Raw genomic sequence first — 25,723 nt, forward strand, 5'->3', positions numbered from 1 at the left:
GTAGCTATTCAAAGCTTCAGGTTTCTCATTTTGTTAACTTCCTCTGATTATCAATAGATAGCTCTGGTCAGAAAGGCTGGAGCAAAACTTAGCCTCCCTAGATCCTTGGGAGGCAAAGGCCCCTAGAAATTCACAGGTCCCACATTCCAAACATCAGGGAAGATTAACATTGTCTTGCAACCAAGCCTCCCCACCAGGGTCCTAGCAATGCCTTGGGGACCAGTGTCTAGCAGCCCCTACTGAGCTCCTCGTGGGGGACAGCCTTATACAACCACCCCAGGGATCCTGAAGGCGGGGTTGGGTTTTTGCACTTCTTTGCCCCAAAGGCAAACCACAATGAATGGCAAATGTGTGTGACGGAGCCTCCCAGGCCTCCCAAGCAGTGAATTCGGATAAGGAGCTGCAGAATTACAAAGGGGTGAGGACTTTGTCCTCGAGGTATGCTTAATTGATGTGTAATCTAACTGGGAAGGCCAAACCCCAGACACCAGTCAAAAAGGAAAACAAATTGCTGAAGTGATGGCCCTAAAAGACAAAATAATGTGTTAAAAATGGAGGGAAGGAAGGGGTCAGGGGCAGTGCCCCAGCCATTCAGGTTAAATTTTCTCTGGACAGATAAGATCCAGCTGTGGTTTCAGGAGGAGATGGACCTGGAACGTCAGGAGTGTGCAGTAAAGCACGAGCCTAACGGGGCCCATGGAACAGCTCATGGGTTGGGGGGCCGGAGGGAATCTTGGGCCTGCACCACCTCCTACACCTAATTTTTAAAAAATTTTTTATTCTATTAAAGGTTGTATTTATTCATGAGAGACACCGAGAGAGAGAGAGGCAGAGACACAGGCAGAGGGAGAAGCAGGCTCCATGCAGGGAGCCCGATGCGGGACAGGATCCAGGGTCTCCAGCATCACGCCCTGGGCCGAAGGCAGACAGACTCCCAACCACTGAGCTACCCAGGCTTGCGGACTTGCTTCATTTTTAATTTATTTTTATTGTTTTTGTTTTTTCTAAGATTCCTTAAAAATTATTTTTAAGTCCTCTCTACACCCCAGGGTGGGGGTCGGGGGCTCAGACTTCATCACCCCGAGATGAGCGTCGCATGCACCCCCTCCCCCGGGCCCCCCGCCCAGCCCGACTTGCTTTACCGCCCAGGGCAGCGGCTCACAGCAAGGGAGCTCCCACTCCGCGCGTGCAAAACGACCATCTGCAAATGCAAAGCGATTCCTGGAAGAGGCGAGCGCAGGACCTGCTTCTCCGGGACCCCATCGTCTCCTAGAGGGTCCCCCCAAGCAGAACTGAGAATTTGGTCTCCGCCGGACGCTCAGAGCTGGCGTTGGGCGCAGGCCGGTCAGAGCCGGGTCGCCCCGCCCAGATCCCCTCGGGCACCCGCTCGGGGGCCCCCCGGGGCTTGCAGGAAGAGTCCGGGACGGAATCCCCCGCCCTGGGGGCGCAGAGCCCCCCTCGCTCCCCGGGGCCGGGAGGCAGGGGCGAGGGTGCGGGGAGCTCTGGCTCCTGGTCGCCGCTGGGGCTCCCCGGGACCCCTCCGGCCCGCCCCCCCCGACCTCCGCGCCCCGGGCCGCCCCACCGGGGGCTCCGACCCGCTCACCCTCGCACATTTGAACCGAGGAGGCCGAGCGGCCGGGCGGGGCTCGCAGATGCCATTGGCTGCGGCGGCGGCGTGACATCAGCGCGAGGGCGCGGGAGGGGCCTGGGAGGGGAGTGTCCCGGAGGCTCGCCGCCCTGCGAGCCCGAGCAGAGGGAAGCCGACCCCGGCGCGGACATGGGCCTCCAGCCCCGCGTCCGCCCGCAGCCCACGGAGGGGACAGCGCCGCCGCGCCGCCCGGGCGCCAGCATCTCCGGGGACCCAGGTAGGCGACCGCCGCCCGCGCCCTGCGAGGCCTGGGAGGGAGGGAGGGGGGGGGGCTCGAGGCCTCGGGGGCGGGGGGAGGGCGCGGAGACGCCCCCGGTGCAAGGGCCTGCGGGGGCGCGCGCGGGCGCTGGGGACCCGGAGCCTCGCACCCCGCGTCCGAGCCGGGCGGGCTTTGGGGAGGAGGGTGGCCGAGAGCCGGGGAGCCGCGCGCCGCCTCGATTCCGTCTCCCCAGGCTGGGATCCGGCGTCCGGATGGGTGGGACGGGGCTGGGGGTCCCCGGGCTCCAGGTGGGGGCGCGCGCCGGGGCGGCCAGGGCGCAGCGCTCGGGGCGCGCCGCCCGCCGTGTCCGCGAGGGGGGCGTGTGTGCGCACAGAGTTCTCCATGAATAAGAGCCGAGTGCTTCGCCCGTAGTGGCGGAGGCGTGCACACACTCGCTGTCGTACACGCGCCGCGGCACACGCCACCCAGTGTCACCCGGGCCGGGGAGACCCGAAGGAGGGAAGGCGCCGCCTGGAAGGGACGCGCCGAGGAAACAAACGAACCCCCGCGCCTCCCTGCCGCCCCCGGCCCGCCCCGCGGAGCCCTGGAGCCCTGGAGGCCGCGGGGTGGGGCGCAGCCGGGGGGCGGCCGGGGAGGGGGCCACGCGCGGGGCGGGCGCGCAGGGTGCGCCCGCGGCCAAGCGCTCCCGGCCCCCCCCCATCCCCCGGGTTAAGGATTTAATCACCCGCTTGGGGCGGTGGAGCGGCGGCCGCCTCTCTGGCTCCGCCCCGGGCCGGGGGGGTCCACCCTGCCCCCCTCCCCGCGTGCCCGGGGCGTCCCCCACCGGTGCCCTGCGGGGTGCGCGCCGGCGCCGGGGAGTCGGGGCTGGAGGGCCGCGGCCCGGAGGGCTTCCCGGGGGAGGACCGAGCCCGAGCCGCGGGGGTGCGCGCGCGCGCGCGCGTGTGTGTGTGTGTGTGTGTGTCCGCGCGGCTGGGGGAGGGGTGCGCTGCTAACTCAAACCAGATTCCTGGTGTTTCCCGGAGAGATACTGCAGGCCGAGCTCTGGAAGTTTTCCTCCTGCCCCTGGGAGAATGGAGGGGAAATACAATGCTTTTCCCTTTCTTGTCGCCCCTTGCGATCTGACCGGCTCCCACGCCCTCGGCTGCATCCAGCGCGCCTATTCTTCGCCCGGGTGTATCAGAGCAGCTGAATGGGGGGGGGGGGGTAGGGTCCCCGAGCCTCTGAAGCCTGCTTGCAGCTCCCCAGGGGGTTCGTGGTGCCGCAGGGAGGCTGCCCCTCATCCTTACCCCCAGCAGCCATCTGGACCAGGGAGAGCTCCCCCCCAACCCCGTGCAGCCAGCGTAAACAATGAGGGGCCCAGTTGCAGGAGGGCCTCCTACAATGCAACTTCTTCGCACAGTCTGGGTTTCTAATAACTCCCCGCCGCCTCCGCCCCCTTTCCGAGGCTGGGGTGGAGGAGGGGGACCACCAGCAGGATGGACTGAATTTTAAGAGAACAAAGAACAGGGCACAAAGGAAGGGGAAGCCGAGCTGTGGATCCCCCCCCCCCCCCAGAAATGGGGAGTTGGCTGGACCAAGGCTGGGCCCGTCGAGGCCTCTAGGTGGCTCCAAGGCTCCCCCCACCCCCGGAGCAATATTGGGGCATCCCCTGGAGTCTCCCGGAGGCTTCATCCCTGTGGGGTAGCCGGGACCCTGCTGCCAGTGTGGGGGTGCCATGTGGGCTCCAGGTTTCATCAGCTGCCCCGTGTGAGCTGCCCATGTGACTCTCTGATTAGTGCGATTTATCTCCTCCAAATGTGGACTTTGCCCCTCCACTCCCGAAGACGGCTCCTTCCCACAGCGGAGGCTTTGGTGAACCTGGGGAGGTGCCCCAGTGGCTTCTGGTCTTCTCAGGGGTCCTGGCGACCTGCACAGGGACTGGGAGTGGGCTGGTGTGGCACCGTGAGTCTTCTCCCGGGAGGTGGTGGTTTGGGTGAAGCCCAGGCCCTCTCGTGTCTCCCTGAGCTCACAGACTCCTGCTCATTGAGGAGCCAGTCAATGTTCACGTTAAGCTCCCCAGCTCAGGCCTCCACTTGGAACATTCCTCCCGTTATCTGGGGTTTCTGCTTTTTCCTCCCTTGACCCCTGTTTTTTTTTCCCCCCTTCGTTTCCCTCTTACACATGCCCAACCACTGATGCTCGCCCCAATCACATGGGCATACCCAAATCTGCTTCTGTCCCGCTGCCTCTTGGAGACCGACCGCCCGTCCAGCCCTCACAGCACTGGAGCCCACAGAGTCCCAAGTGAACAAGAGTCTTATCTACAAAGTGGGGTGGGAAGGCCCCCCCGGGCAGATGTTGACCTGGGAGAGGAATCTTCGATCCTTCTTGACAAGTCAGGCACTTTCCCAGAAGGGCCTCAGATTGGCTCTGGTTCAAGGATTCCAACCCCTCCACCTTTGGAGCGGTTGATTGATTTCTGTGGCCGGGACAGGCTGTGCCCAGGTGTGGCAGGGAGGCTGTTTGATACTGGCCAGCCTCGCTTGTCTGCCTTCTCTCTCTCCCACCCAGCCTTCTCCCCTTCTCTGGCTTGGGTGGGTGGGAGTGCAGAGCCGAGGGCTGCTGCCGGGGCAGCGTCTCCAGATTCCCTTGGCTGGACGGTCCAGAGGCTCCGAGGAGTTTGGCCCTAGGTGGGGAGCGAGGAGTCCAGCCCAGAACAGGATCTGGGTTGATGCCAGAGATAAGGCCTGGGGGCGGAGGGACTTGCGCAACCTTGCCCTGGAAGCTGGGAGTGGAATGACCGAGGCTTAGGTCTTCTGACCTATGTCCTGGAGGCTTTTCCTCAATCTTGGGAAAAAGGACCGAACCTTGGAGCCAGCTGGCAGTGTCCCGAAGGCCTGCTCTCGCGAAGACTTCCGGGGTGCTCTGGGGGAGGACAGACCTGTGCCAGGCCTCTCCGGACTGGGGAGCAGATGGTCATGCCGGGAGGGACTCTGTGTGTGTGTGTGTGTGTGTGTGTGTGTGTGTGTGTGTCTGGATGGGGCCCTTGTCTGCTCGCAGTACGTGGCGAAGGAAGTCGAAGCTGTTAGATTCCCACATTCCCACTCAGCGTGTCCTCGAAGCTCCAGTTTAAAATACGCCCCTTGTGAAGCCTTGGGCCTCCTTCCAGAAATGTACATCAGCGTCTCCCCCGGGCACTGCCAGCTTGCAGCCCGGGGCTCCATGCCAGGGTGGCGAGCGCTGGCATCCAGACCCCTCCTTCTCCAGGTGCAGGGCATCGGAAGCCGAGGAAGGGTCTCCCTTCTGGGGAGGGTGAGGGCAGCTTGGGGCTCCTTCACGAAGGTGGGCTTACACTCCTGACCCAGCCTGGAAGACGCTGCTCGGCCCTGCTGGCCTTTCCTCACCAGCCTTCACCTTCACCCCAAGAGCAAGGGGCAGCTGTGAGGCAGCAGCGCCAGGGCAAGAAACAGCCTGTCCGGCTCAGCCAGGTCCGTTCAGGCTACCCTGGCCTAGCGGGGGGGCCTCCTGGGAGAGCCCCCAGGTGCTCTTTACATCGGCGTCTATGCCCTCCTTGCTGTGACCGAATGTGGGCTGCAGACCCCAGCTTCAGGTCTTTCCAGGGTGACAGTGAAGCTGGGCTCTTCTGTTCCGTGCTCCTCCGGACCCCCGGGGGGTCCACTCTCTCTAGCCCTTGACCCCGAAGCATCGAAGCATCGAAAGGGGACTAGTGCCCCTTGGCCAGGAGAACAGGAAAGGAGCCTTCTCTGGGCTTCACTACAGCTTCTACACCTCTATTGAGAGTCGCAATAGGTCTAAATGGAACCAGGCAATATTTTATGGGGGGGCAGAGCGTGTGGAGGTTTGGGGCCTTATTTGTGGACATCCAGAGTGCCCCAGATTCCTGAGTTACCCAGCCCTCATCCTCGAGAGGAAGGGCAGGAGTTCTTTTATCTCACCTTCGCCTCACACCTGCCCCTTTATATCAAGCTGAAATCAGAAAGCACTTAAGTCCTGAGAGAAGTCAGGCTCTTCCATCCTGTGTCACTATAGGTCAGGAAGGGAGGAAGTCAGATGAGAATAGAAACCCGAGTCTCAAGTTGCTGGACCTCCCGCTGGTGGGGACTGCAGTCTATCCCTGGGCCTCAGAAACTTGGAGGACCCCTACCCCTGCAACATTTCATCCTGGGACACACCCCCTCTGCCCCCTGCCCAGGGTCAGCTCTGGAGCCTTTTGGATTGGGTATCGTCAGCTGGACACTGGAGGTTGGTGTCCTAGGTTCATAAATGTGTCCTCTTGAACTGGGCCAGAGTATCTGGGCCAGAGTATCTGTCCCTGGGGGTGCTGGAAATTTCCCCCTGCCTCTCCAGGTAGACACAGGGCATCCACTGAGAGAAAGAACAAACATGTTACAGCGTCTTCCTCACACAAGTGTGAGCGCACACCTCTTGTGCTTGGCCTATGTGAGCATATTCAGTCCTCGCAGTAGCGCTAGGAAGTACCTAGTGTTACCGATCACCTGGAAAGCTAGAAGCTAGTGAGGAAACAGGCCCATGTACCACGCCCCGTGCGGCCAGGCCGTGGGGAGTCTGGGGAGTCTGGCTCTGGGGTCCACGCTCTTCACCTCCACCTTGCGTGCTCCGGCAGGGCCAAGACTGGGTCCAGATCCATCTGCTCCCTCTGGGGAGCCCAGCCTCCTTTCTCCCCCCCCTCCCTGCTCAGCTGGGCACCCTACTCTCAGGAGAAGGGAAGTGAAACCACGCAGGGCCCAGCAGATCTGATTTCAGGCCCAGCTGCTTCTTTCTGAGGCGCTGGGGCAGCTGGGAGGAGCAGCAGGGCCACTCCCAGGTGAGGGCCACCTGACCTGCCTGCGCTGGGGCAGAGGGCCCCCCCTTCCTCTCTCCGGGCTCTTCCCTCTGTGATGGCCTCCGGGTGTCCATCCGTCTGTCCTCTGTCCGTCTATCCGGTGGCAGGCAGGGGGAAACACGTCTCCAGGAAGAGACCTGTAAACAAGCCAAGTTGCTGAATACCCTTGAGTCACTAATGCTTCATCTTCTTGACTCCTTGTGGCTTCCTGTCACCCCCCCCCCGGGTCACGGGTCATGCCTTCTCTTTCTTTCCAGGGCTGTCTTAACTCCCAGGTGGTGAGGGGGCTTCCTTCTTCTCCCTCCCCTGGCCCCAAGCACATGGTTCTGGAATTAGGAGGTTGGTGGATATGGAGATAAAGGGGAGGAAGCCTGGTAAGGAGAGTGGTCTGTTCCCAGCCCTGCAGGAGTCGGCTTCCCAGCAGGATGGGGCTTCTGGTGGTAGGTCTGTGGTCTGTGTTTCCCAGGATTTATCTGTACTTTTCTCTGGCACGGTGGGAAAGACCCTGTAACCTGAAATTCTCTGTAGAACTGTGTATCCTCGGGGTGTCATTGCGTCTAGAACCCTTGGATCTCAGAGACTGGGGCCCCAGCAGTGCTTATGACCCTGCCTGGCACACCTTCAGTGCACTGGGAAAAGCCTAGGGTCCAGAATCAGGCGGATCATGAGGCCCTTCTCACAGCTTTGTTCTTATTAGCAAGTGTGTGACTTGGGAAAGACCTGGTAACTCTTATACTCAGTCTTCTTATCTGCAAGATGGGGATGATGATAACTCAGTGGGATTATGAGAAAGAATATAATACAGGATGGTATTATTACTTGTTTTAAATATATATATATATTTTAAAAGATTTTATTTATTTATTCATGAAAGATACACACACACACACACACACACACACACAGAGGCAGAGACACAGGCAGAGGGAGAAACAGGCTCCATGCCAGGAGTCCGATGTGGGACTCAATCCCCAGTCTCCAGGATCACGCCCTGAGCCAAAGGCAGGCCCTAAACCGCTGAGCCACCCAGGGATCCCCTATATATATATTTATAAAGGCAGTTTTGTCAAGACAAAGCAGCTGCATGGTGCAGACTAAAAACTCGATGATGTGAGCTCCCTGTGACCCAAGGTCGAGGAAGGGCCTGTCCACCTACAATCAGCAGGTCAGGGCTAGGATGTCACTGCCCACAGAGTAGGTTCGCAGGCGCTGGCCTGAGAGTTGTCACACAGTTCCCTTGGTTACTTACAAGTCAGTGAGTGAGGTTGGACAGCTGCTTCCAGGTTTTCCAGCAGTTAAAGGGTAAATGATCTAAGCTATAGTGTGTTTTCCCTGCTGTAACTCAGACCGGCTAAATTACTGGCTTCATTTTCTTATAAACCGTAAGAACTATAAATTCTCTAAAATGAACGAGAATCCCTATGAATCCAGTTGTGAGCGTCATGACTTGCAGAGACCCCTCTAGAACAGCACGGCCCGTGGAATACTGGGCTTGCCGCATTTGTTAACTTTCAGTTCTCCGATGGCCACATTTTAAAAACTAGACAGGTGAAATTAATTTTAATATGTTTTATTTAACACAATACATAATCCAGATGATTGCCATTTCACCACATAAGCATAAAAAATTAATGAGGTGTTTTACATTATCCTACAAAGTCTTCAAAATCCGGTGTGTGTTTTCCACCTTATAGTACATTTTCATTTGGATGCTAAATTGCACACATACTTAATCTGAACTTGAATCTCCTAAAATTTAGAGTTGAAAAAATAGATTTGTCTACTCAGGTATGTTTTAAGCATAAGTTTTCCAATAACTGCATCAAGCATCAACCTTGAAGTTTAAAATTTTATTTATTTCTTTGTTGAGTACTTATTTTAAGATTTATTTATGTATTCATGAGAGACATAACGCAGAGAGAGAGAGAGAGAGAGAGAGGCAGAGACACAGGCAGAGGGAGAAGCAGGCTCTTCGCAGGAGCCAGAATTTGATCCCGGATCCCAGGATCATGACCTGAGCTGAAGGCAGCCGCCCAACTGCAGAGCCACCCAGGCATCCCTACGTTTAAATATTCAAAATAAAATAAAGGAGTGAGTCCCTTAGTGACACTAGCCACATTTCCAGCACTCAGCAGCCCTGCTTGGCTAGCGGCTACTGTATTGGATGCCTGAGGTTTAGAATATTACTGTCAAGTGCCAGGCCCAGAGATGCTTCCTGTCAGCAGTATTATTCTGTATTATATTGGCAATTGTAGCAAATGTAACAAGATAAGAATAAGGAATGTAGGAGACAGAATTATTATTAGTTGCAAATGATGGGCTCGTCTGTTTTCAAGGCCAAAAAGGATTCAACAGTAACATGGATTTGAGTGTCCGAGACAGTGTAAGTTGAGTAGGGCGGAAATTAAATATACATAAATTAAAAAAAAAAAAAACAACTGTAGCTTCCCCACTTACCAGCTATAACAGACAGAAAATACAGCTAAGGAAAAGCAAGAAGAAGCAGAACCTGCTTAGAACAACAGGCCATAAAATGACCCAGAATAAACATGACAAGGACCAACCATGTGCCACTTGGCAGGAAGAAAACCCACAACATTTAATGGAGAGTATCCAGAAGACTTGATGTGGTGATCAACTATATTCTTCCCAAATTAATTTCTTACTTCCTTTCAATTCCAACAGAATCCCACTAGGATTTCTTTCGGGACTTAGGTTTTTAATGTCTGCCTGGAAGAGTAACAACATTAGGGGGAAAAAAAAACGGAGAACACTTTAGGGGGAAAAAAAAGTTAAGTAGGGACATTGCCCTATTAGATACTCAAAAGTGTTTTACAGAGTGGCAGTGTAGACCTGGTTTAGGAATCAACAGACCCATGAACCCAAAGGAGAGTCTGGAAATAGATTTGTGAGTGGGAGGTATCTGTGTAGAAAGAATTTAATATCCGGTGAAGGTAACATTTAATGCTGTCACCCACATTTTATAACAGTCCTATATGGAATCGGTAACTGACATTATTGTTGTATTTTAAATTGTTTTTCTATTTTAAATAACCCACAGTCTACTTTGTTGTATTTCCTTCTAGTATCTTTCTCTATGAATAGTTGTTCATTATTGTATTACCTGGTAGTTGTAGAGGAAGGGACTATTTTCATACTCTTAGAAGTAGGAGAGGTCTTTGCTTCCTATTGTGAAAGCCACAAACCATGAAACAAATCTGGCCCATGTAAAAATTCGTAAGTACTCCGAAGAAAGCAAAATCGCCCCAGTGTAAACGGGTGTATGATAAATTGGCAGGAATGTTTGCAAAACGTGATGATAAAAAAAAATCAATTGCTTTAACATTTTTGAAAAGTCCTAGAAATCCACTGAAAAGATAAAAAACCCCTTCCCCCAGGAAAGTGGGCAACCGATTTCAGCAAGCAATTCCCAAGAGAAAGGATAACAGGTTTTTTTGTGTTTTTTGTTTTTTGTTTTTTTTTGTTGTTGTTGTTGTTTTTGATAACAGGTCTTTAACGCTCATCCTCATCAATAATGAAAGAAATGCAAATCACAAGTTTGGGAGTGTGCTGGTTGTTGTGTTTTTGTTGTTTCTAACTAAAGAAGATGTAACACTGGGTATTGGACACAATTGCCCTGTGTTGGTGGAACTGTAACTTGGTAGAAACTTCTGGGGAACAAGTTAACAATAAGAAACAACAGTAATTTAACTCACTTATATGTATCCTTCGGAAATAAGGACTTGCGCCAACTTAGTGAGAAGGATTTTGTGCCAACTTAGCTAAAAGGATTTTTGTTGCAGAGCTCAGACAAAAGGGGAACGACCTGGCGTTTGTTAGAGGCCCACTGGATTTAGGAATTGAGTACTTACTTTAAAATAACTTGATTTAAAATTTATTAACAGGGGATCCCTGGGTGGCTCAGTGGTTTGGCGCCTGCCTTTGGCCCGGGCCACGATCCTGGAGTCCCGGGATCGAGTCCCACGTCGGGCTCCCGGCATGGAGCCTGCTTCTCCCTCCTCCTGTGTCTCTGCCTCTCTCTCTCTGTCTATCATAAATAAACAAATCTTTAAAAAATAAAAAAATAAAAAAATAAAATTTATCAACACTGAAATATTTTCACCCAAATGTGAACAGTGTGATTGCTGTTCCCACCTGCGGTGGAAGATACTGCTCGTATCCTAGAGGAGAAAATGCCTACACCTGTGCTAATCAGTAGAAGCAGTTTGCAAGTTTCATATATCATTTCCATTCTTTTTTTTTTAATATTTTATTTATTTATTCATGAGAGACACAAAGAGATGCAGAGAGAGAGACAGAGACACAGGCAGAGGGAGAAGCAGGCTCCATGCAGGGAGCCCAACGTGGGAGTCGATCCCGGGTCTCCAGGATCAGGCCCTGGGCTGAAGGCGGCGCTAAACCGCTGAGCCACCCAGGCTGCCCTATCATTTCCATTCTTAATCACTACATTTGATTTATTTATTTTTAAAGATTTGTTTTTGAATTTATTTTTGAGAGAGAGAGAATGAGCAGGGGGAAGGGCAGAGGGAGAAGCAGGCTCCCCACTGATTGAGGAAACACAATGCAATGACCTGAGCTGAAGGCAGATGCTTAAACCAGCTGAGCCACTGAGGGGCCCCAATAAATACATTTTAAAAATTGAAAAGAGATAGGTGAAATTAGCATGTCATTTAACCCAATATAGATTAAAAATATCATCTGGGTTTTTGGGTGTTTTTTGTTTGTTTGTTTGTTTGTTTGTTTGTTTTTAGGTAGAGAGCTGTAGGGAGGGGGGGCAGAGGGAGAGCTAGAATTCCAAGCAGACTCCAGGCCCAACGTGGGGCCCAAAGTGGGGCTGGATCCCATGACTCTGAGATCATGACCTGAGCCTAAACGAAGAGTTGGACTCTGAAACTGACGGAACCAAACAGGCACCCCAGCCTGTTTGGTTATCATTTTATCATTTTAATATTATCATTTTAACTTGTCATCAACAGCAAAATATTAATGAGCTGTTTTTCTTTTTCATTGTAAATCTTTGAAGTCCATTGTATATTTCACCCCTTAGCACCTGTGGATTTGGACTCCCCACATTTCAGAGGCTCTGTAGCCACATAAGGCCGGTGCTGCCACATTGGACAGTAGAGCTGTAAATTATTTAATAACCCCTAGAAAGCCAGCAGAAGGTGTAAGTCACTGAGAAGTCCTGGTGTGGAGTGTGTGGAGATCGCCGGTGAACCCTGCTTTGGCAAGAGCCTGGTGTCCTGATGAGCTGGGCCGGGCTCATCCTGCTCGCCACTTCCCCAGCAGGGATTCCTGGGGAAAGCAGGTATTGAAACGGGGCCTTGCTCACTTTCCCTTTCTTCCAGGAAGCAGGGAATGGCTATCTCCAGGAAATGGGATCTGCCCAGGTGTGGCAGCTGGGCAGTGGCACCCTTGGGTCAATGAGCCTCAGTGAGATGGGCAGCCAGGCAAGGGTGCTGGCGCAAGTACAGGGCACCCAGCCTGGGTCGAGGTTCTGGTCTTCCTTCTTGGTGGCTGCAACTACCATGAAACACAAGATGGGGCCTAAAGCGGGGCGGGCATGAGAAATGCGGGAGGCAGGGCTCTGGGCTGAGCCCACTCCTGAACATGCCAGGGAAGTCCTGCTTCAGGGTGGTCCTTCCCACCCCCCAACCTCTCCCCTCCCAGGGAATCAGAACATGGGGCGGTTCCTCTGAGCAGGAAGCTAGAAGGAGATCCTGAGTGAGGAAGAGCACATTGGAGCCACCCCTGAGAGCAGATCTCTGATGGGAAGTCAATCCAAGTGAGTCTTGGTTCCAAGGGTCTTCCATTAGCAGCCTCCCCAATGCCATCCCACCCCCATCTTCCACGGGTACATTCTTGACTGGGGACTCCTGAATGGGCCGGGAGGCATCACCTCATTCAGAAAACCACGTGTCCGAGGTCGGCCGCATGGGTTAAAGTGGGTCGAAGTCATCATTTAGTAGCTATGAGAGTGATCCGTGTGGGGTGAGCCTCTCACCATCTGAGCCTGTTGCCCTTTCTGTAAAATGGGCACAATCTTGACACCGTCCTTGCAGGGAGAGGGGCGCAAGTTTCCCATGTCCTAGCACAATGCCTGGCATGCAGCAGACCCCAGGGGATGACGGTGTTGGTGCGTCTGCACATGACTTGGTGGATGGCTTGTGGGAGCACTGCGGGGCTGGCGGTCCTGCGGGACCCCAGCCTTCCTCGGGGCTCCCTCGCAGCCACCAGCAGAGCAGAGCTAGGGCTGTCCAGGCGGCAGAAGCAGAACCTTCACCTGCCCGGGGCATCTCGGATAGCATCCCACTGTGGGATCACCCGGGTGGGAGGCTGGCTTGCAACTCGGAGCTTTAGTGACACTGGAGGTTGGCCAGTCTCCGGTGACGGTGCGGAGGGGATGAGGGATGATGGTTGTCTTTCCCCTCCTGCTCGGTTGAGGAGGCTCAGGCGTCAGGAAGCAGCTGTTGGAGAGCAAGCTCTTTCGGGGGAGTCCTAATCTCCATGTCTCCCCTGATTCCAGGCTCTAGAGATTGCCCACCCTCTCCTCCCACGCGACCTAGAATAAAATGTGTCCGGCCTGGTGGGGAGGGAGGGAGGGAGGGAGGAAGGAGGAAGGACAGACATCCATGGGATATTGGCACAGAGTGGACCCGGGACCCAAGCTTGGTGCCTTGTACTGAGCCTGAGAACCAGACTGTTCTGAGATGGTTTTAAAATTAACATCTTCTCCTTGAGCCTTTGATGCTTCGGGATATTATTATTATTATTATTATTATTATTATTATTATTAAAACAGCATTACCACATTAAAGGAAACAAACAGAATGCCTGTTTGCCTCTCAAGCCTGACGTAACTCCTCAGTGTCTGCGTGCCCTTTCGGCCCGTATTCGTGTAGACTTGTGATCACTGTGTATGAACAAGCATGAGCGCCGCCTGTTTTCTTCTTCCCACTTGATGCCATTTAGGCCAGCGGTGGCCCATGTGGCAGCCCAGTCTCCTTAGGCCCCCACTTTCCATGCCTACGTGTCAGTCGATTGAGTTTCAAGGCTCTTGGTCCTCCCAACCGTTTCCTTATTCTCGGCTCTTAGATGGTTTCCAGCCTTTTGAGATTGTAAATAAGGCTTCTGTGCCTAGCTGGGTATGTGACTCTTTTCCTGCCTTTTTCTTTTTTTTATAAGATTTTATTTATTTGTTCATGAGAAACACAGAGAGAGAGAGGCAGCAACACAGGCAGAGGGAGAAGCAGGCTCCATGCAGGGAGCCCGACGTGGGACTCGATCCCAGGACTTCAGGATTGGGCCCTGAGCTGAAAGCAGAGCTCAACCGCTGAGCCGCCCGGGCGTCCCTCTTCTCCTGCTTTGAAATCCTCCCATAGGGTAGGCTTCCCATGGCAGAGGTTGCTAAATCATACTCCTTTTGAAGCCGTTATTTGCAGAACGTGCCTTAGTGGCCGGTGCCCCGAGACCACATTCTGGGTCGTGTGTGTGGCTGTTTTAGTGGCTGGGGCCCTGGTGTGAGAACAAAGGCCTGGCTCCCATCCATGACCTAAGGCAAGTCCCTTCATGTGGCTTCACCATCTCAGAGAGTGGTCATCCCATATACGCAGGGATTTTAAGGGGATACTTGATGCAGATACACGAGTGTACAGGAGGGGGGGTAATGGTGATCCTTCATATTCCATCCTGGGCTTTTTTTTTTTTTTTTTTTTTTTTTGTGGCTGTTCAGGCTCAGATTATTTTAAGACCGTGCTTCCTGGGGCCCCTGGGTGGCTCAGTGGTCGAGCATCTGCCTTTGGCTCAGGGCGTGATCCTGGAGTCCCAGGATCGAGTCCCACATAAGGCTCCCCATAGGGAGCCTGCTTCTCCCTCTGCCTGTGTCTCTGCCTCTTTCTGTGTATTTCTCATGAATAAATAAAATCTTTTTTTTTTTAATAAATAAAATCTTTAAAAAAGAAAAGAAAAGACAGTGCTTCTTAATCTCTTGGTGCAAACAGCACACTTTCAAATATGAGGACTTTTGGCAGTGCGGGTGAAGGAAGTAAAAGATTCCACATAGTCCTAAAGTCAGCTCAAACGGCCACAGCCTCCTGTGAGGTTCCTCCTGCAGCACGTAGCAGCGTGGATGGAGTGTCCACACCGCTCTCCCATTCACGGAGCTGCCCGGCAGCCCCGTCCCTCTGTTGAAGGTAAACTCTCTTCTGCCTTCGCAGGGGCTTCTGATCTTTGCAGGGTAGCTCCCAAGTGCTCCAGGAGGCACCGAATCTTTCTCCGGCCACAAAAGCCCGAGTCCCTAAGCTCTTCTGGAGAGGAGCGGCCCGCGTTGCCCCAGGCTTCCCACACAGGCACTTCCCCCCTTGCTTCAGAGGGCAGTTTGGGCAAAGTTGAGCTCTTCTTGGTGGTGGGATGTTGGTCGCACCCCTGGGAGAAAGGTCGAGAGGCCAGCACATGAGACCTGCCACTGCAGAAGGCTTGGCATGGAGCCTGGAAGGCCTGCAGTCCCCTCTGTTCCTGCCCTCTCTCCCCCGCCCTCCCCCCATCCCTCTCAGGCCCTCAGCAGCTCCTGGCATCCCTGCCTCCAAAACATGCCCAAAAGGGGTCCCCCTCTGCCTGTCTCCGGGCCTCCTCCTCTTTGCCCTGAGCTCCTGCTTCCCCTCGTCCATGCCTGCAGCACCAGCCGCCATGGAAACTTCCAGATGTGCAGATTGGGTGACTTCCCCGCTCAGGCACTGCTGTGGTTTCCTAGTGTACCTAGGATGCCATCCGAACTCCTACGTGGCCTTCCAGGGAGGGCCTGTGGGGCCTGGCCCCCGGCCACTGGGTCTTCATTCTGTTCCTCGCACTCCATCAGCTTCTTCCCACCTCTGGGTGTTGCCATGTGCTGTTCGCTCTCTGGATTGCTCCTGACCTGCCTGGGTCCTTCCCGTCATTGGCTTCTCCGCTCACAGAGCCCCTTCCGTGGAAGGGCCTTCTGTCCCAGGCCCGTAACCCCCACCCTTGCCTCCGTTTCCCCATTTCCCTCTCAACACCAAGGCCTGCGAGAGACCATCTTACTTGGTCTGCATACAGCCCTCTTCCCCAGCCCCCCTGCAGATGTGCCCCGGGAGGGCTGGGGCTTGTCCACCTTGTGATTCTCGCCACCCTGTGTCTTCAGGGCCTAGAAGAGTGTGGGAAAATCGGTGGTTTTGCAGGAAGTTGATGAGTGAATGGAAGAATGAATGAATGAGTAAATGAACAAAGCCTCCTGTGGCCGTTCCAAGGCCCGACTGAGGTCACCCTTCACCAGACATCCCCTTCCGTTTGGCCACGTTGCTTGGGGCTGGCCCCGGGTGGATGTTAGAGCAGCTCAGGGTTGCCGACGGAGGGGCAGCTGCCCGGGTCGGTGGCGACGCGGTGGGCGTCGAAGCGCGTGTCCTCTGAAGCAGGGTGAGCTGCAGGTCAGCTGCAGAAGTGGGAGGCCTGCCTCGCTGCCCCGGGAGAGCTTAGCTCTACGTCCTGCCTTGCTCAGGCCGCCAGGGCCCGGCCACTGCCTGGGTGTTTGGACTGCATTTGTCCAGCCTGCCCTTCCGTCTGTCTGGTTGCCGCTGGGAGGCCAGTGTCTGGTCTGGGAGGCCAGTGCTCCGTGTACGGCATGCCGGGGAGGACGGGTGAGGGGTCCAGGCAAGGGGGCTGCCCCCGGGGGTCCCAGGAACAGGACTGAGCCGAGGAGGACGTGGTAAGAGTAAACCAACCAGGGGGCCTGGCCTCTCCTGCCTTAAAGGAATGTTCTGTGGTTGGTGGGGTCAAGGGTAGAGGAGTCTGGCTCCATCACAGGCTGGGGAGAGTGAGGGAGAGCCGCGAGTTCCTGCTCCGTGTTCCTTTGCTCTGCCAGGAAAGTGGGATATGGCTTCCGGGGTGGGGTGGGGGTGCTCCCCGCCCAGGGCAGGCTGTGGGGAGTGGCCGCCCTGTCATCAAGGCAGCCTATTTTAGCCACTTCCTCAGTGCTGAGTCATGGCACGTAGCAACGCCCCCTGCCAAACACACAGCTCTTTGGCACCGTCCCCTTCCTGGTGGGCTCTTGGGCCTCCTGACCTGCCCCCGGGACTGGGCCCGGGCCACCTGCTAGTCTTTAATCTCGGGATTCCTCACCCCCACGTTGCTGTGGGTTCAGAGCTTAGGGTTCTCACCGGCCCTGAAGCCTGGCCCGTCTGGTCTGAGCTCCAGGATTCCAGAAACCCAGACCTTGGCCCCACTTCAGGGCTCCTTGCTGGGCAGTGGGATGGGTATGTGGGTGGCTCCACAGAGACCCCAGCTCTCTCTCCAGACTTGCTCATGCTGGGTGTTGGAGATGGCTTGGCTTTTTATAAGCCAGGAAGCCTCATTCCTGCCCCCAGGGAGTGAGACCAGAAGCAGCAGGTGGCACTGGCCAGACGCTGGCTTACTCTCTGGTGTGTAGGGCCGAGCAGGGTGCGGGGGGTCCTGCGTGGGGGCTGGCCTCTCCCCCCTGTTCTCCCGTTGTACCTGCCAGGATAGAAGGGGCGCTGATGGGATGATGGGACCCTCCGGTCCCGTAGTCGTGGTGGCCAGAGTACCAGGTCCCCGTGAGGGGCCGCGGGGCTCTCCACCAATGTGCCGCGGCCCTGGCAGCTGCGTCTGTGGTTCCCCTTTCTCTCCCCTGTGGGGAGCACGTCACACGGGGAAACCACAGTGCTGGAAGTTGCTCATGCCCTACACTGAAGCCCTTAATGTAATTCTGGAAGTTCACGTCGTGTGTTCCCACCATTCTAACCCCCCGATGCCCCTGGCCTGGCTCCCCTCTTTTTTTGTTTACCTGGTAAATAGTATCAGCTTTAGTTTCATAGCTGTGTTCTCCACCCCGGGCAATCTTGCACCCCCCGGGGACGTTTGGCACGTCTGGAGACATTTGAGGAAGCAGCCAGGCTCCTCCTCTTTCTGGACTCCTCTGGCCTGGAAGCAGGGAGAGGCGTCCCTTTGGTGATGGTAACCGATGGGGGACGCCACCCACCAAAGGCCGCAGAAAGGTCTGGAGCGGGAGGAGGAGAGAGAGCACTGGACCGGGAGACCAGCTTCTCACCCAGCCCTCCCCTTTTTGGGGCACAAAATGAGTCACTTTGCTTCAGTACACCTGTTTCCTGGGGCTACACTGGGTGTCCTCACCCCCACCCCCCCCCTCCCCCGGCCCCTGCCCTGCTCTTTGAGATCCCAGGACTCTGTGACTAGAGGCAGCAGCTGGGCCACAGGCAGGTGAAGATACGAGCCCTTTCCACTCTTGTCTCACTGCCCCGGTGGCTGCAAGAGCTGAGGGATTCCCCAGTACCAAGGTGCTGGTGGGAACCGGGTTTGGTTTCCTTCTGTTCCTCACATGTCTGAGGCCTACTGCAGCCTCCCTTTCTCTTTGTTGGCCAAAGAGAGTTGCCCCTCAAAGGTTGGCCTGAGAGCCCGTGGCTGGCCCAGAGGGTCACATACGGGGTGACCCTCTTCTGAGCAGCGGCAAGGGATTGACCCTGAGGCCAGTACTTTCCATGTGTGTAGTTTAAGAGTCAGCAAACCCCGGCCCAGGGGCCAAATCTGGCCCCAACTTGTTTTTATATATAAAGTTTTATTGGGACACAGCCACACCCTTTGTTGCTGCCTGCCTGCTGCAAAGACCGTAGCATCCACGAAGCCAAAAATCTGGAGTCTCTGGCCCTTTGTAGAAAATGTTGGCCAATCCTACGTGTTGGTCCAAATGTTGGTCTAGCTGTTCTTGTCTAATTGTTTAGAGGTTAGATCACGGGGCGTGGGCAGGAGAGGGAGGGTTCAGGTTAGGGGTCGGGGAAGCTAAGTCGCATGAGGGTTTGGTGGGGAGAAGGAGAAACGTGAGGAGGGAGAGCTGACTGCCCGTAGTGGGTCATCTCAAGGCCATCAGGAGCCCAGGTCACCTGTGTGGCAGGTCGGCCCCGGTGCCTGGCTCCTTACCACACGTCCTACAGAACTTTGTTTGCTGGAGTGACAAGCCTGTGACGGCCTGGGGCTGGCACGGGGTTGGGAGGGGCGGCACTTGCCGGTGGGGGCGCCATCAGACTGGGCGTCAGCAGCTGGACAGGGAGTGAGAGCCCTTGGAGGGGATGGGGGGGTGGACAGTGGTGGTTGGAGGACAGAGAGGTCGGGCTGGGAACCCTGGAGTGGTCTGTAGGCTTTAAGTGAAGCCACACTGCCGCTGCGCTGGGAGGGCAGGACGGGGGTATTTGAAGACCCAGTGCTAGATGGGCTTCAGTGGCCAGCAGGCCCATCGGAACCTTCTGGAAGCTCAGAGTCCAGTGAGAAGATCACAGCCCAGGGGGCAGGAATAGAACGATGTAACGGTGCCTGCGGCAGAGGGGACACCCAGAGCGCTGCGAGGCCAGAGGAGAGGTGGCTGAGAGGGCGTTGCCCAGAAGTGACGTCTCAGCCAAGCCCTGAAGGACGTTGGGCGAGCCAGGTGACAGGGTGTTCCAGCAGGGACCTGCATAGGTCCGGTCCTGGAGGCCAGGAGGCAGAAGCTCAGGGGCTGGGGCAGAGTGCAAAGGTAGGGGGGGTGGGCGGCAAGGAATGGTATAGGGTTAAGGAGGGAGGCGAGGACTCGTCGCCAGATCAAGGGGTCTGCCCTGGGGACTCCCGGATGGGTTGTTTTAGATAAAAGGTGACGAATTGTCTAGAGAGGGATGAAAGGGGAAAAATGGGGATCTGCTGGGCTGGTGTCAGGGGCCAGGTGGGATGTGGTGGGCTAGCTCGGGGGGCAGCCCTGGGGGTGAGGAAGAAACCGGTGGCGTTCGTACCCATGCTTTGCAATGGGAAGGGTGGGCCTGCCATGAGGAGGGTTGAGAATTGCTGTCGGCCAGACTGGTGGCAACCCCACCGCACCCCTCACCTGCCCTCCTTGGCAGGTCCCCGTGCGTCTCTCCACCCTGCTCAGCCCTGCGCTACTCCTGGGGTTAGCATTGGGGGCAGGTCCCTCTGGAGGGGAAGGGGCTGGTTTGGCTCCATCTCGGCTCTTGCCGGGAGCTCTGCGGGGTGGGCTCTCCTGGGCTCCCCGGGTCTGCAGATCTCGGGGGCCAGACCATCCAGCCCCTGCCCTCTCGCCCCCCCCCTCTCATGAAAGAAATCGGGAGCCAGTTCTCTTCATCCCCAAGAGGCACTGAGCAGGTCTTCCGCAAAGAGCTTGGGCCTGCAGTGGGGAGAGAGGTGCAGGCAGGTCCTCATTTATGGGACACCCAGCGAGGACTGGAAGGCGGGGGAGCTGGTTCTGTGGGTCCCAGTGGCCCCACCCCAATCCTGATTCAGAAAGCGAGCCTGGCCGCCCACGTATCGTGGGGGTGCCGAGCAGCATCTCTCCGGGCCCGTCCTGCTGGCTCCCCCGCCACTCTGTGGACTGTGACTCAGGTTGAAGTGTCCGCCTACTTCAGGGATTGAGGTCAGATGGCAGGAAGAACTTCCAGCATGACTCCAGCCCGGCTGTCCAGGCCCGGACTGCCGCGTGGACTCTTTGCTGCACCTCCACATCCCTCAGTGGTCGGGTTCCTGGCTGCATCCTGGTTGGGGGGCGAGGATGTTGACCTTCTCCCAGGGGCAGGGAGAGTGTGTCTGTGGCTACCTGGACGCCACCTGGATTTGGGAAAAGCGCTCCCCTAACCTGGGTGCCCGTGGGTGAACAAAGAGGCAGGGTTACGACGCCGGTTGCCAGCTTGATTCGCAGTCGCTCATCCTGGTGGGAGAGCTGAGGTTTGAGCAGCGGCCCCCCTGGCAGGTGGGCTGTCCCTGTGCCACCTGCCCAGGTTAACCCTTTGCCTGCTGTTCTCTTTTTGCAGCCCTATGATCTCCTGGTCACCCCGTCCACCCGCCGGACTTCAGATCTGACCCCCGATCCGCCTGACGCCTCCGGAGCCCCCCCCCAGCCCGCCTCCCAGCAAAATGCCCATCCTCAAGCAGCTGGTGTCCAGCTCGGTGCACTCCAAGCGCCGCTCCCGCGTGGACCTCACGGCCGAGATGATCAGCGCCCCCCTGGGCGACTTCCGGCACACCATGCACGTGGGCCGGGCGGGCGACGCCTTTGGGGACACGTCCTTCCTCAACAGCAAGGCCGGCGAGCTGGACGGTGAGTCCCTGGATGAGCAGGCCTCCTCCTCGTCCTCCAAACGCAGCCTCCTGTCCCGGAAGTTCCGGGGCAGCAAGCGGTCGCAGTCGGTGACCAGGGGGGACCGGGAGCAGAGGGACATGCTGGGCTCCCTGCGGGACTCGGCCTTGTTCGTCAAGAACGCCATGTCCCTGCCCCAGCTGAACGAGAAGGAGGCGGCCGAGAAGGGCTCGGGCAAGCTGCCCAAGAGCCTGTCGTCCAGCCCCGTGAAGAAGGCGAGCGCCGGGGAGGGCGGCCAGGAGGAGGCGGGCGAGGGGGAGCTCGGGCCCCGGCGGAACGGGGCCGCCGCGCCCCACTCCCCGGACCCCCTCCTGGACGAGCAGGCCTTCGGGGACCTGACGGAGCTGCCCGTCGTGCCCAAGGCCGGCCTGGGCCTCAAGCACGCCGAGTCCATCATGTCCTTCCACATTGACCTGGGGCCGTCCATGCTGGGCGACGTCCTGAGCATCATGGACAAGGAGGAGTGGGAAGCGGACGACGAGGACGGCGGTTACCGTGACGACGGGGACGCGGCCCGCAGCACCCTGGCGCCGGCTCCCCTGGGGGCCGCGGCGGCCGCGGCGATCCCTCCCCGGGCCAGGCCGGAGGGTGCTACAGGCCGGGACCTGCCCCAGGACGAGGGGTGGGCGGCGGCCCCCAGCCCCGGCTCGGCCCGCAGCGACGGCAGCCACACCACGCGGGACAGCAGCTCCCTGTCCAGCTGCACCTCGGGCGTCCTGGACGAGCGCAGCCCCGCGTCCCGGGGACCCGACCGGGCCCGCGCCCCGCTGCCCCGGCAGCCCGACAAGGAGTTCTCCTTCATGGACGAGGAGGAGGACGAGGAGATCCGCGTGTGAGGGGCTCCGGCCCCCCCGGCCCCCGGGCCACCGTCCCCTTCCCGGCCCCAGCAGACCCTGGACCTCCCGGCACCTCCTGGATGGATGGATGGACGGACGGACGGACGGATGAGAGGCGCTGGCCGGGGCTGCACGGTGCAGCCAGCCTCCCGAGCGCCGCGGGACAGGCAGGTGCTTGCGGGGGGACCCGCTGTCCCTCTCCTCTGCCCCGGCCTCAGATGGATGCCAGACGTCAGCCCGGTTCCCTCCTGGTGCAGCGGCCCCTGCAGGTCAGCCCAGGGCGGGCCGGGTGCCACCGCCAAGGACACGGGGCTCGCCTTTCCCCTCTTGGCGTTTCTGCTGTGACTGTGGCCGTGTGGCAGGAGGAAGGGTGGCCACGGGCCCTGGCCCCTCCGTCCCTCGTCCCCGGCTCCCCTGGAGCAAAGCCGGACCCGCATGTGTGCACTAAACGCAGCCCCTTCCCGGGGAAGAGAACGGGATGGGGAACGAAAGGAGGCCCCAGGCTTCTTGAATTTTCTAGAAGGGGCCCTTTCCAGGTTGACACTAGGAACAGGCTGGGCGCTCGCTCGGTCCCTATCGATTTGTTGGTTCTTGTCCTGTTTAAAGCCTTGCAGAGCGATGTCTGGAGCCGTGTTGGTAGGTCTGCCACCAGAAGCAAAATCGAATCCTCTTAGAAAACCTTTATACTAAGTGCTTCCAAACTTTATTTAGAACCGTATGGGGTGGGTGTCCGTGCGTGTGTCTCCCTCCTCCCGCCCCATAGCAATTAACAGTCAAAGGCAGCCAGTGTAGAAAATTTCTGGAAGATGATTTAAAAAAATAATAATAATAATATATCGTTCCTATGGAGGGATAAAGCTTTTTTGACTGGGTTACTGCCCCCATACACACACCCACTGACTACTCCCCCCTCCTTCAGGCCTTTGTCCCAGCAGGGCCCCCTGCCCCTACGTCGGAGCTCCCCGAGGGTATAGGGCTGCCAGATTTAGTGACCGAACAGAACTAGAATGCTGAGATAAATTAGAATATCAGGCACACGAAGGATAATTTTTGTAGTATAAGTATGACCCCTGCCCCGTTTGGAACATACTTATGCTTTTTTTAAAAAAAAATGATTTGTTCTTTTGAAATTCGAATTTTAGTCTGGTCCTGTAGCCCTGCCCCAGGGGATGGAGTGGGAGCTTGTGTGTGTGTGTGTGTGTGTGTGCACGCCCCCAGGGTTTACTGGTGATGAGTGTCCTGCCCTGAGGACACGCTAAACCCACCTTCTCTCCTGTCCCCTCTACGCCAGTGTGGGGAGGGGGCAGACAGAAGGACCCCAGGATCCAGCCCAGGGCCAGAGGGTGGAGCTACTCTAGCCTCCCAGATTTTCCCAGATTCTGGTCCAGACACTAACTTAGTTCCTGAATCCAGTACCCCCACCCGCTACCCCATCGGTGCTGTTTCCAATAGTGTGGCTCCCACATAGGGGAGGAATCAGAAGGGGCTGTGCAGCCCCTGCCAGCTGCCCTTGAAACCCATTCGGACCGTGGTCAGTTCCAGATTCTAAACTGTATATTTTTTTCATGGTATTGTTAAAACAGTGAGGAAACATTAAAAAAAAAAAAAAAAAAAAAAAGCCTGGTGGCAAGCGTGGTGTATGTCTCTGCTTCTAGGGAGAGCTATGTTCAGATGTTGGGGTGGGGGCGGGTCGCGGGTGAGGTTGCAGGCAGGGGTCCTGGGGCTGCTTGTGTGCCCGGTGGCTTCTCTCCCTGTCCCTTAGGGGCCCAGCCTCTGGAGGGACAAGAAGGCTCATGTGCGCATCCGCCTGGGCAGGCCTTGGGGGCTCTGGGATTTTGGTGCCCCACGTGCCACTTAACAGTTGGGGGCCCTTAGCTGGTTTGTGCTTCATTGTGCTCATCCGTGATACGGGAATCCTGCTGCTCTTACGGGGTGGGGCTGCAGACAGTCACTGCCATGGTGTTTGCCAAGTTGCTACTAAACCGAGGGAGGCTGTGTCCCAAGCCCCCAGGTGTCCCCATAGGTGACAGCAGTCACCACTGGGACACAGCAGGCACCACCCTCCCCTCTTCCTGGCCTTCTACTGTCTCACCTGGAGAGTGACCTTGCAGGCAGCCTCTTCTCTGCTCAGCCTCGTGACCTGTGAGGTGGATTCATGTCCCCGTTTTATAGAAGAAACGTGCTTGAGAGGCTACATGGCCACCTTCCCCAAGTCACTAAGTCGGAGAGTCAGGACATCAGGAACATAAAGCCCTTTATCTTGCTGCTCATGGGCTCCTCGAAGCTTCATTCCATCACGAAGTGAGGCTGCCCTGGGTGGGGACCTCGTGAGCCACCCGCCCCCCTATCCTGCTGGCCCAGCTCCTGCCTTGCCCCTTGCCTTCCCCACACCCACCTGCCCCTCTGCGTGGGCATCTCGCAACGTCGGGCGGGGTGGGGCGGGCTCTGCTAGCTGAAGCCTCCCTGCACGCCCTCCCATCCAGTGTGGCTGAGCTTCTGGAAACCTTGCCCCTTGCCTCGAGCAGCCACAGAGAAATTTGGGTTTGTGCGCCATCCTCCCTGGAAAGCAATTAGAGGCCTAATTAAAACATCTCCCAGGTCCTTCTGCCCCTTCAGGGGCTCATTCCCAGCTAATGAGGGATGTGACTAAGGGTGGGAGTTGGAAGCAGGGTGCGGTGGCCCCAAGGTTGGGGTGGGGGGAGAGGAGGTGGGGTGAGGGGACGGGGCCCTGGGGGCTGCAGTCCAGCTCCAGTGCTTCTGGGGAGAGGAGGTGCTGTTCACTGAAGCCCAGGCAGGTGCGGGAAGAGCACCTGGGTGGGGCTGTGCCTCCCAGACAGTGGGAACCCCCAGAGCCCACCCCACAGCCCCTCACTCGGGATTCTTGAGGGTCTGAAAGAAGCCAGCCACGCTGAGCCCACAGACCTGCTTTTTGACTCTTGGAAAAGTGCCCCAGGGGGCGCCTGCGGAGACGCCTGGCTGGACCCACCTGTAGGAGCATGCATTCTAGGGGGCTCAGTGGACCCAGCGGAGGATGGGGTCACCGGGCAGAACCAGCCCAGACAGACCAGCTCTCATCTCGGTTCGCTGGGTGGCGTTGGGCCACTGATAACTCCCTCTTGGGCGGCTTCAAGTTCTCCACCTTAGAGTTAGGCAATGGCTCAGTTGTTTTCAACTTGCTACTAGAAGCTTTGCAGTGGGGTCATGCATGGAACCCCTAATCACAAACAGACCGAGGCCAGAGCCTCCCTGAGTGGGGTTGGGGTTGGGGTTGGGAGGTCCTTACTCCCTCCCCTTTGGTCTCGGAGGTTCCCCTGAGGACCCCAGGGCCCCTGCAGAGCATTTCTCCCCTAAAAGATGTGCCGTAGGGCCCCTTCTACCTCCAGCAACCCAAAGCAGAGCCCAGGAACTGCATCTGTGCCATAATTTAGTCATTTTCATTCAGGGGGCAGCCAACATTTCAAAAAATGGGCGGGGGCCCCAAAGCCTGCTTGCCCTGGGCAGGGCTGTAGTCATAGCCTAAGGACGCATGAGCGCCAGCCCACCCTGGTCCGGCCAGGCCATCACTGGGGCCTCCACCAACCCCCACCCCGACCCCTGCAGCACGGGGCTCTGCTCATGCTTTGGGCACGTGCTGGTCTGTGCCATTACCATGGTGAGGGCTGGGTGTCAGCTGCGGGGACCGCCATGTGCCAGGCGGGGCCTTCGTATTGGCCTTGTTGATCATGACACCTGTGTGAGGCCCATCCTGTTCCTATTAGCCCCATTCTACAGATGAGGGCACTGAGGCATCCAAAACTGAGGGAACAGGTCCAGCCCCCTAGGCTGGTAAACGGATGAACGGGGCACAGACCCACTGTCCCAACCTGGTGATGTGCACTCGGCCCTGGAAGGAGCAGTGGGGCAGAGATCTTGCTGAGCAGATCGGCGCCAAGAGAGGCCGGGCTGGTCGGGGTGTGCCTGGCTCACCTGGGCTGTGTGCCCAAGGGAAAGGGGGGTGCTG

At 57.1% G+C, this 25,723-nt stretch overlaps 1 protein-coding gene across 2 annotated transcripts; it reads left to right on the top strand.

Moving 5' to 3' along the window:
* The first annotated feature begins 1,697 nt into the window (after window positions 1–1,697).
* CDC42EP4 (CDC42 effector protein 4) lies at window positions 1,698–23,335 on the top strand. Of its 2 annotated transcripts, XM_072746717.1 has the most exons (3): window positions 1,698–1,865; window positions 12,403–12,517; window positions 20,562–23,335. In XM_072746717.1, exon 3 carries the CDS (start codon window positions 20,665–20,667, stop codon window positions 21,721–21,723), a length of 1,059 nt encoding a protein of 352 aa, XP_072602818.1. In that variant the 5' UTR covers window positions 1,698–1,865; window positions 12,403–12,517; window positions 20,562–20,664; the 3' UTR covers window positions 21,724–23,335. The 2 variants fall into 2 exon arrangements, with proteins under 2 accessions (XP_072602818.1, XP_072602817.1); XM_072746716.1 differs by lacking the exon at window positions 12,403–12,517 and having other exon boundaries at window positions 1,699–1,865.
* Window positions 23,336–25,723: the final 2,388 nt, after the last annotated feature.

The sequence above is a fragment of the Vulpes vulpes genome, chromosome 2 (genome assembly GCF_048418805.1).
Source record: "Vulpes vulpes isolate BD-2025 chromosome 2, VulVul3, whole genome shotgun sequence".
NCBI classification, from domain to species: Eukaryota; Metazoa; Chordata; class Mammalia; order Carnivora; family Canidae; genus Vulpes; species Vulpes vulpes.